Source organism: Chlorocebus sabaeus, chromosome 17 (genome assembly GCF_047675955.1).
Source record: "Chlorocebus sabaeus isolate Y175 chromosome 17, mChlSab1.0.hap1, whole genome shotgun sequence".
Lineage (NCBI taxonomy): Eukaryota > Metazoa > Chordata > Mammalia > Primates > Cercopithecidae > Chlorocebus > Chlorocebus sabaeus.
The window spans coordinates 73,298,914-73,310,237 of NC_132920.1; the positions used below are offsets into that span (position 1 = coordinate 73,298,914).

Here is an 11,324-nt window from a genome sequence, read left to right on the forward strand (position 1 = left end):
TTATTTTTCATCTTGCAACTGAGATTACCTAAACTCTCTTGTAGCTGTAACCCTATAAGTGATATAGGGTTATAAATAATATTCCTATAAAAGCTATTTAGAAAATTTAAAACAGTTTAATTTTCTGTTATATAAAACAGGTTTTTCCAAATTTTCTTCAAGCATGGTATGTTTACAGAGGGAATGGAAGAACTACTTCTCAAACAGATCAAGGTGTATTATAGCATAGCAGTAGTAGCTATAGTTACAAGTTATTGCCCAATCAGTTCCTGGGAAAACACAAAAAGAAAGTAATTCAGACTATACATAAACAAAGTGTGGTTTCTGTAGGATGAAAAAAGACCTTTTAATATGTTTACTTGCAAGTATTTTAGAATAATTAAAATTGTTTCCTTAAAAAATAGCACCTACCGTTTGATTATGATGAACTTTTATGGGAGCAGAATGCTCTGGACACGCCTTGGAAGTTCTATTATCTTCTAAAGTTGTATTTGAATCTACCATATCCACTAACGCAACACTCAGATTCACACGTAATGCATACACAATGAAGAAACCAAAAAAGGCCAAAATTGCTAAGTTGTAACGAGCAGAGCAGCACACTGGAGCTGAAATAAAGATTGGGGAAAATTTTTATTTATTTTTAAATTTTTATTTTTAGAGACAGGGTTTTGCCACGTTGTTCAGGCTGGTCTTGAACTCCTGGACTCAAGCCATCTACCTACCTCAGCCTCCTAAAGTGCTGTGATTATAGGCATTGGCCACCACACCCGGCTGCTTTAATTAAAAGAGTTAATTACATGATATTGTCTAAATAATGAAAAAGGTTGCTTCTGAAAAGTACAAAAATAATTAAGAAAAAATTTTAAAGAATATTCTTAGATTAAGCAAATCTAAGAAATATTTATCAAAGATTAGCTGTTCCTCGTATCTGTAGTTTTGGTAAAAATTTCACACATGAGAGCCTGAACTATAAGAAAGTTCATTAAAACATGGAGGTACTAGTTTTATCATCTTTGCTGAGAAAAAGATCTATTCCAGATTCAAACTGAACCCCTATTCGTTGTCAGCTGGCAAAGATATACGGCATGAGAAAAGCAGGTAAAGAGGTTTAATGGCGTTACTATTCCTGAAAAACTATCTGAAACATGGTCAAAAAGTAATTGAGTACTTACAATGACATGATATATTACTGACTATGAGTTAGTAGCCATCTCATTGTTAAGTGTAGCATAGCAAAAAAAAAAAAAAAAAACGCCAAGGGTAGGGCATGAAATTTCTGTTGATAAATTTCTTACCTCGAAGAATCTCCTCAAAGGCTGGGGTTGAATCAGAAGCCATGATTAATACTTAAAGCCATCATAAACTAAATGCATTTAAGAATCTAGAAGCAAACTTGCAGAACCTATGACAGTTGCAGCATCTGTGACAGTTGCTCAGTATTTATCAAGCTTAAAGGGCTCACAGTAAAAAGGGAAATAAGTGAATGTACCACGATGATTTAAAAAAAAAGGAGGCCAGGCGCAGTGAGTGGCTTATGCCTGTAACCCCAGCACTTTGGGAGGCCGAGGCGGGCGGATCACAAGGTCAGGAGATCGAGACCATCCTGGCTAACATGGCGAAATTCTACTAAAAATTTTCTCTACTAAAAATACAAAAAATTAGCCGGGCGCGGTCGCGGGCGCCTGTAGTCCCAGCTACTCGGGAGGCTGAGGCAGGAGAATGGCGTGAACCCGGGAGGCGGAGCTTGCAGTGAGCCGAGATCGCGCTACTGCCCTCCAGCCCGGGCGACAGAGACAGAGACTCAGGAATGCAGAGTAGGTTGGAGGAACCAATAAAAGGATCATGTGAGAGGAGGAGTTTGACCTATTTTTTACTCTAACTGTGGGCTTATGCATAGCTTCTCTTTTTTTCTTCTTTTACTGAGTTTCAGAATTGGCGAGGGATGGGATTCAGGATGCTGACTAAGGATAATCAACCTCTTAGTAACAAAGAGAAATTAGCTAATCCAGAGTCTGAACATCTTTAAATTTAGTAAACTCTGAGTGGCTGATAAATATCTCTTTAAAGGTATAAATGTGTATTTCATTAAGCAATGACATATTACAATTAAAATGAAATGAAAAATATGTGTGCTTTTATTTGGTAATGACACATCAACATCATGCAAATGTGTGTACGTTTTCCCCCTACTTAAGAATCCTGGTATTTTCATTAACTAGCATCAAAGGACAGAATATGTTTTACAGAATATGAAAGTCTTGATACTGGCTCAGATGAACTGATTTAGACTGAAACATTAATGAATATGCACAACTACACTTAGGTTTATATTAATATATTATGATTCTACTCACTTTTTTGTATGCCGCCCTATATTTAACAACTGTTATTATTTTTTCCCCTGTGTAAGATTTACTTCTTTTAACAGAAAACTTTTCATTTGGAATACTTAAATCCTTTCTTCAGGGGTACAGCTATGAAATTTATGGTACCACTACTACAGTTAGATCCAGATCTGTAGGAACTGAATTTCTAAAGTTCTAATCACATTGTTTCTATCACTAGAATGCAGGTGAATTTGCTTTCTGCTCCAACCAAATGGGCAGTTGTCCAGTGAATGACATTTGGATATTGTGAGGCATGTTTTGTGAAAAAAAACCCCAACATTTTCTTTTTTCTTTTCCTTTTTTTTTTTTTTTATTTAGAGACAAGGTCTTGCTCTGTTGCCCAAGCTGGAGTACAGTGGGTGATCGTATCTTTCTGTACCCTCGAACCCCTGGGCTCCGGTGATCCTCTCACCTCAGCCTCTTGAGTAGCTGGGACTAAAGGCGTATGTCAGCACATCTAATTTTTAGATTTTTACTTGTACAGTCAGGGTCTCACTATTTTGCCCAGGCTGGTTTTGAACTTCTGGTCTTGAGCAATCCTCCCATCTCAGCCTCCCAAAGCACTGGGATTATAGACGTGAGCCACTATGCCCAGCAGAACACATTTTCTTTATCATTGCTCTGTGTCAGGTGATATTACCTAAAGGTCTGGATGGGAGACTCAAAATCTCGCTAAATTCGTGCATTAAAATGTGTTACTTTGAGCAATTTGGAGCAAGAAAAATCCAGATTTATATATTATGTCTGTTTTGTCAATGCAGTATTTAAAAAGATCATTACCTATTTCAGCAAAGGAGTGACGAGATGTGATTTATGGTTTACAGAGCTTAGCCGGTTGATGGTTTAAAGAGTTCATCTGGTCCCGGCATGGAGACTACAGAGAGAAGTGTGAATGGGTGTGAGGAATATAGAGTCAGGGAGATGACTTCAGGGACTACTGAAGCTTTCCAGGTAAGAGATGAAGGTGGCTTAAACTAGAGTGAAAGCAGCAGTGAAGAAAAATGGGCAGATTTGAGATGTTTAAAGGCAGAATTAACAGGCCTTGCCCAAATGTCAGATGTGGGAGTAAGTGAAGGGGAGGGATGAAGTTATTAGTAATTCTCTTACTCTAAAAAACTGTATTTTATGCTATTCGAATTTGTAATGTTATTACTCCATTCTATCCTTATTTGCAGTTATCTTATTTTACTGTATGTTATTAGTTTTCCCTAAGTGATACTTTATTTGGACTATGATATACCTTATCATGTGAATTACAAGGGGCTAGAAGGCTGTGAAGTGAAAGAAATGTAAGTAAAATGATTTCAAATTACAAGTGGTATTACTTGGATATCTGACCTACAAGTTTAGATCAGGCAACTTTAACTTTTGGGTGCATAGTCAATAACTAGAAAATAAAAAGCGGCGAGGCGCGGTGGCTCACACCTGTAATCCCAGCACTTTGGGAGGCCGAGGTGGGTGGATCACCTGAGGTCAGGAGTTTGTAGACCAGCCTGGCCAACATGGTGAAACCCCATCTCTACTAAAAATACAAAAATTAGCCGGGCGTGGTAGCAGGTGCCTATAATCCCAGCTACTTGGGAGACTGAGGCAGGAGAATTGCTTGAACCCCGGAGGCAGAGGTTGCAGTGAGCCGAGATCATGCCATTGCACTACAGCCTGGGGACAAGAGCAAGACTTCGTCTCAAAAAAAAAAAAAAAAAAAGGAAAATAAAAGGTCAACTTAGGTGTCACAAAATATATTACTATGAGATTCTAAGAAATAATAAAAATAAACAATTACTAGCTAATAAAATGGTTGCTGATTACAAATAAATTCAATCAGAAAATTTTTATTTCAAGAAGTTATAGCAGTAAAGAAAAACATGCCTGTGAATGTGAATAAACTTTGAAACTGACCCAACAAAAGCATGATTGCATGGCCGAGAGAGAACATCCATTGAGCATCAAGTTCAAAGCAAAATCACGCTTGCATAAGGAACGTGGCACCCATCGAAACAAACATCAGCTTCTAAAATATGTTTTAAATGTAGGAATGTGTGCGGGCATAACTGAAAGTACACAGGCTAATTTAGAGTGGGACCTGGGAATGAATCTCTGTTTCTGATTTTCACTGGCTATGTGCTTTTGTGGAAATTACTCAACAGTTTCCATCCTCAGGTTTCTCAGCTATAAAATGAGGAGACCACCATCTACTCCCTGGGCTGCATGGGGATTAAATGAAATACTGCATGACATTATAGCAGGCACTTAGTAAAAAGGATTTCTTCCTCCTTTTTATCTGGAGAAAGTTATGCCAATAGGACAAAGTACTACGTACACTTATATAACAAGGAACAAAAGAGGCACATTAATCTGCAGGAGGGGACAGTGCAGACAGTCAGAGAAGGCCTCTTGGAGAATCTTCTTCAAGGAGCAGGAAGTCACCAGTAGGGACAGGTGGAACAATCCAAGCAAAGGCAGCAGCATGTACAGAGGTATGGAAATGAGACGGATAAACATACGGAGAGCAGAACATCCTAAATGATCTGCAGTATCTAGATTATGTACTATAGTAACTCTAAGAACTAACACTATTGAGTGGGATAGTGGGTATGAAGTTTAATAACATAAAATAATACATAATTTTTTTTTTTCTTTTTTGAGATGGAGTCTTTCTTTGTCTCCCAGGCTGGAGTACAGTGGCACGATCTTGGCTCACTGAAACCTCCATCTCCCAGGTTCAAGCAATTCTCCTGCCTCAGCCTCCTGAGTAGCTGGGACTACAGGCATGCACCACCATGCCCAGCTAATTTTTGTATTTTTAGTAGAGACGGGGTTTCACCATGTTAGCCAGGCTGGTCTCAAACTCCCAACCTCAGGCAATCCGCCCACCTTGGTGTCCCAAAGCGCTAGGATTACAGGCGTGAGTCACCATACCTGGACAATAATAGATAATATTTATTAAGCAAGCTGGGCATGGTTGCTTACACTCGTAATCCCAGCCCTTTGGGAAGCTGAGATGGGGGAGAATTGCTTGAGCCCAGCAGTTCAAGAGTAGCCTGGGTAACATGGTGAAACCCCATCTCTACAAAAAATTTACAAATTAGCTGGTTGTGGTGTTGTCACCTGTAATCCCAGCTACTTGGGAGGCTGAGGTGGGAGGATGGCTTGAGTCTGGGAAGTTGAGGCTGCAGTGAGCTGTGATTGTGTCACTGCACTTCAGCCTGGGCAACAGAGTAAGACTCTGTCTCAAAAAACAAATATTACTAAGCACTTTCTATATGCTTGGCACTAGTCTAAGTATGGCTATTATAAGGATTCACTGAGTTAGTAACGTAAAATACTTAGAAGAGTGCTTGGCACAGAGTAACTGTGAATTATTATTATTATTTTTCTGGAAATTAGGAATTGAGGTTATTTGTTAGGAACTGAGGTTAGTTCTCATTTGTGAGAAATTAGGATCTGGGAAAAGTAAGAAGTTGTTGAAGAGAGTGGGATCATGAGGTTCTCAGTGAAACACAGGAATGCTGAGCAGATACCCAGACAGAATTGGTGAGAACAGTCTGCCCTAGCGTGTAGCTTCACAAGCACTGCATGCCTGTGCTCAGGAGTAGGCATTAAGAAAACAGATAGCTGGCACTGAGATGGATGTGATGACAAAGCAGGGGGAAAGGGAATTGAGAGTCTTGGCAAGAAAACAAAGTGTTGGGCTGGGTGCTGTGGCTCATGCCTGTAATCCCAGCACTTTGGGAGGCTGACGCAGGAGGATCCCTTGAGCCCAGGAGTTTGAGACCAGCCTGGGCAACTGAGACCTTGTTTCTACAAAAAGATAGAAAAAAATTAGCCAGGCATGGTGGCACATGCCTGTAGTCCCAGCTCTTCAGGAGGCTTAGGTAGGAGGGTCACTTGAGCCTGGGAGGTTGAGGCTGCAGTAAGCCCTGTTTGTGCCACTGCATTCCAGCCTGGGCAACAGAGCGAGATCCTGAAAAAAAAGAAAAGAAAATAAAGTGTTGGACTTTGATTGTAACCCAAGAAGAAAGCAAAATGCAGAGGGCTAAAGGTTTAGGAAAACATACACTAGAACATAAAAGTCTATAAGGGCAGGAGCTTTTGTTCTGTTTTGTTTACTTCTTTGTATCTCCAGTGTCTAGAGCAGTGTATGGGAGAATTAGCATGCTGACACAATTTTGCTTTCTATACTTCACATTCTACTTATGGAATACTCATGACAGTAATTCAGACAGACAGACTCATAATCCTATCAAACCTTCAGATCTACTAATAACCAATTTACAGTAAACCAGGAGGGCAGAAGATGTTAAAGGACAACATAGGGCTATAAAATTGCAAGGAAAAAAAAGGAGGGGGTGGCGAACAGATTAAAAGAGACAAAAAACATTTCAATCATTTGGAAGGTATGGACATTACTGAGATCCTGATTTGAACACACTATAAAAAATTAGGACATAGGCCGGGCCCAGTGACTCATGCCTGTAATCCCAGCACTTTGGGAGGCCAAGGTGGGTGGATTACCTGAGGTCAGAAGTTAGAGACCAGCCTTGCCAACATGGTGAAGCTCCGTCTCTACTAAAAATACAAAAAATAGCAGGGTGTGGTGGCGCGGGCCTGTAATCCCAGCTACTCGGGAGGTTGAGGCAGGAGAATCACTTGAACCAGGAGACGGAGGTTGCCCGAGATCGCACCACTGCACGCCAGCCTGGGTGACAGAGCAAGATTCTGTCTCCAAAAAAAAAAAAAAAAAAAAAAATCAGGACATAATTGAGGAAATATGAACACTGAGTATTTCATAAGTATTATTATTATTGTTATTTTATTATTATTTTTTGAGACAAAGTCTCACTGTTTTCCCCTAGGCTGGAGTGCAGTGGCGTGATCTCAGCTCACTGCAAGCCCCACCTCCCAGGCTCACGCCATTCTCCTGCCTCAGCCTCCCGAGTAGCTGGGACTACAGGCGCTGCTGGCCACCTCGCCCGGCTAATTTTTTGTATTTTTAGTAGAGACGGGGTTTCACCATGTTAGCCAGGATGGTCTCGATCTCCTGACCTCAGGTGATCTGCCCGCCTGGGCCTCCCAAAATGCGTAACTATTATTTTTATTTGCTGTGATAATGGTACTGTAATTATGTTAAAAAGAGTCCTTATCTTTTAGAGGTAAACAATTGAAATATTTACATATGAAATGACATGGTATCTGGGATTTGCTTCAAAATACACAGTATGTATGAGCATACAGCAAGACTGGCCATGAATTGATAGCTGTTTAATCTGAGTGCTGGTTACATGGGGGCTCATTATATACTTCTCTTAATTGCCATATATGCTCCTCCTCTATAAAACTCTTATCATACTCTAAACAGTAAAAACAGTATGTTACTACTATTTCCACTTCACTTGCTCTCCAGTGGGTATGTAAAGAGGGAAAATAAAAAAGAAAATGGTTATAACAAAGGTAGCCACCTCAAGCCAGGAAGGACAGGGCCAGTACCATAAGATGTATATACTCAACCCCATGAATCAAGCAGCGATTGTTTTTAAAAGTGATGCTATGAGCTACTTTTTAAAAATCAACTTTATTGAAGTATAATTTACATGATAAATTTATACATTTGTCCATCTCAATCTTAATTGAGATGTATAACTTTTCTATCCACATCTCTGCCAACATTTGGTATTCTCAGCCTTTTGGATTTTAGCTATTCCAGTGGGTGTATAGTGCCTCGTTGTGGTTTTAATCTGCATTTTCCTGAGAATAATGTTTAACATTTGTGCTAAATTTTGATTATACATATACCTATTTTTCAATTGTAACAATGTAATAGTCTCTGGGAAATATCTTTATTATAACTTTTATTTCTGTATTTCTATATTATTTTATGAGGAATATCATATAATTTGAGCTCTACAAGCCACAGAAAATGATCAGTTTATGGAACTAAGTCCGACTGCCAGGTAAAACTTAACTATGGTATGGTATTTACAGTTTGTGTTGACTAAAATAAGCTCCCAGCTGCCAGATGGAGCTATAATGTTGCCACCTCTACTGCCACCATCTGGTAACATTAAAAACAAATAAAAATATAGAAAACTATACAATTCTGGGTCAAAGTCAAATTTCCAATGCAATTCTTTCTTACACACAGATCTTTCAAACTATAGAATGCATTCAAACTGATTTGTTCTTTAGTTTTCCTTACTTTTAAATAAACTATATTACAAAAGTGTCAAATAGTAAAATATTTTAATTTTCTCAAATTCAGGGAAGATGCTTTATGAAGTACCTGCTTTTCGATTTGTTCCAAGACCTCTGGCAAGTTACCTTAGAACTCTGTAGGTATCCTGAGGATAACTGAACTGTTTCCTAACTTAAAAAAATGTTTTCGATGTTTTTAGTCTCTTACTGTACAACGTCAAATATTCGCTGGGTTATGCAATAATTGCCCTCTGCATACTCACAAACGTTAACTCCAGTCCTTTTTTGTCTCCCTCCCCGCCTAAAAAGCTACCAGGTCACATGCTGGCGGATACGCAGTGGCGGAAACCTAGCGGTGACAGGGAAGGACAGCCCTCTGCCTACTATCTGCAGGTTTCTCCTCCAGTTTGCTCTTACACCGGGGTCCTCCGCCCGGACCTTAGCCCATTCATTTGATGGTTCTCTCCCAGTTGGTTCTTCCACTGGGTCCCTTGCTCAGCACTACCCAAAATAACTATCAGCTCAGCGCCTGCTGCGCAGCCGCTCCCCGCCCCCGCCCCGTGGGGCTGCACCCGCCAAGGCCCCCGGTCGGCTCCGCGATCACGGTCGCGGCCCCCGGGGTCCCCGAGGGGCTTCTGCGCACTGAGGCAGGCGGAACTGAGCGGGACTCTGAACGGGCTCCCCTCCTAATGTCCCCTCGCGCCTGAGCAGCTCCGGTCCCGCCAGCGCAAGGTGCGGGTACCAGGGCCATGCCCGCCCAGAGACCGCCGCCCCCAGGACCGCCGCCCACCCGAAGCCCCTGGACGACCCTGCCGCTTACCGGCTTCGGCCCGTGGGGCGCCCGGCAGAAGAGGCGTGCGGTCCGTACTCTCCTCGCCATCGTTCCGGGCTAGGTCTCGAACTGGGGACCTCATGACGCCTACGTGGAGCAGGTGTCCTCGCCACCCGGCAGAGAAGGGCGCGCCGGCCCGACAGCCCGAAGCCCCCAGGCCAAGCTGGCCGGACCGGGCGGGGCGGGGACGCTGGCACCGCCCTGTGGTCACGTCTTGTCCCCGTGGTCCCGCCCAGAAGCGGCCGCGCCGACTCCGCCCCCGCCGCCATCTTAGGTGTGGGCAACTGTGGCGTGGGTTGGACGAGGGAAGCGGAGTTCCGGGAGTTCTGGCAGGATTGGCGCAGTGAGCTCGTCCCGTCGGTCTACGCTTGCCGGGGAGCCGGTGTTCAGACGACAGTCTCCCGCTCCTGCACCCCCTTGTAAAGTGCAGGGGCCGCCTTTCCCGCAGGGAGGATGAGTGGGAGCTTGCGGGCGGGCAGTGGGGACTAGAAGTGCACGTAATTATGGGGAGGGCTTCGCCCGAACTAGGGAAGTGGATGGTGTGCATTTCATAATTTGACATTCAGTTGTTAGCACTCAGTTGCCATACTGTTAGCAACCTTTGTACGATCTACCCCGTGACTGTGACGGCATATTGTCCCTAAAATAGTTTTTTTCCCCCCCAGACAGGGTCTTGCTCTGTTGCCCAAGCTGGAATGCAGTGGCGCAATCACAGCTCACCGCAACCTCGAACTCCTGGACTCAAGCGATTCTCTTCAGCGCCCCCAAGTAGCTGCGACTACAGGCGCATGCCACCACGTATGGCTAATTTTGTTTTTATTTTTGTAGAGGCGAGGTCTCCTTGTATTGCCCAGGCTTGGTTTCGAACTCCTGGGCTCAAGCAATCATCCTCGGCCTCCCAAAGTGCGGGGATTACAGGCGTGAGCCACAGCTCCCGGCTCTAAAATAGCTTTGAGGTGGGAAAACAGCAATGGAAATTTGTTGTGTCCTATGATGTTGCTGGTTTTATAGGTAAAAATAATCAACATAGGTAGTTTCATATGGTTCGACCTATGGAATCCTCTGATGTATGTGTGCATATTATATCTCCACGATAGAATTTGGATAGATTGTGCTAGCATTTGCGGACTCTGAGAAAGTGAAACTAGGAAAACCCAGCTTGCCTTGGCAGGGCAGATCTGGAGCCGCTAATAAAGGCTGTCTCTGTGGAGGTAGAAAATAAGATGTAGATGCTCTCGGAGATTTTGGTGTAGACAGGGAAGACCCGCAAGCCACTAATTCAGTAAACCAGGTTAGAAGCTTAGTGAGGTCCACGTGGGAACAAAGGGGAGGGTCCTTTACCTAGAAGGGAGGGCGAGGATTTCTGTAGGCATTCCAGATCAGTAAATGCTAGGAAAGTTCTCAAGTTAAAGCAGCAAATCAAGCCTTGTTTCTGAGTTACTGCATTACCATGTAGATTTTTACTCTCTAAGGGTTGTAGAAAAATGCCATTTTCAAACTTGATCATGCAGAGTCACCTGGCAAATCCTTTTAAAATGTAGATTCAGATTGGCAGATCTGGTGTGATAGTTAATTTTATGTGTTAACTTGCTGGATGTCTTTGGATGAGGTTAACACTAAAATCATTGAACTTTGGGTAAAGATGGCTCCCTTCCATGATCTAGGTGGGCTTCATTCAATCCATTGAAGGCCTGTCTAGAATAAAAAATCCGACTTCTCCACTTCTCTTCCCTAAGCAAGGGAGACTTCTCCAGCAGAGTGTCCCCAGCCTTGATCTGCACCATAGGTCCTGGGTCTCCGGGCATGTGCGCCATCATCTGCTTTGAGTCTGGAGTCGGCCAGCCTATATTGTGAAAGCCAAAACTATTACCCAAACTACCCAATTGGGGTTATTTCTCTGAGAAGCCTGT

At 42.7% G+C, this 11,324-nt stretch overlaps 1 protein-coding gene across 4 annotated transcripts in view; it reads right to left on the reverse strand.

The window, feature by feature from the left end:
- SLC17A5 (solute carrier family 17 member 5) overlaps positions 1 to 9,619 on the reverse strand; it is a 59,812-nt gene extending 50,193 nt beyond the window's left edge. For 2 of the 4 annotated variants that reach the window (XM_008013480.3, XM_073006167.1), the window contains exons 1-2: positions 9,403 to 9,619; positions 412 to 608 (exon numbers count right to left, since the gene is read on the reverse strand). In XM_008013480.3, coding sequence (XP_008011671.2) covers positions 412 to 608; positions 9,403 to 9,496 — 291 coding nt within the window. In that variant the 5' untranslated portion in view covers positions 9,497 to 9,619. Of the gene's footprint in view, positions 1 to 411; positions 609 to 1,298; positions 1,634 to 9,402 lie in introns of those variants that run through there. The other 2 variants (XM_008013481.3, XM_008013482.3) reach the window with 2 other exon arrangements.
- Between the last annotated feature and the right edge of the window lie 1,705 nt (positions 9,620 to 11,324).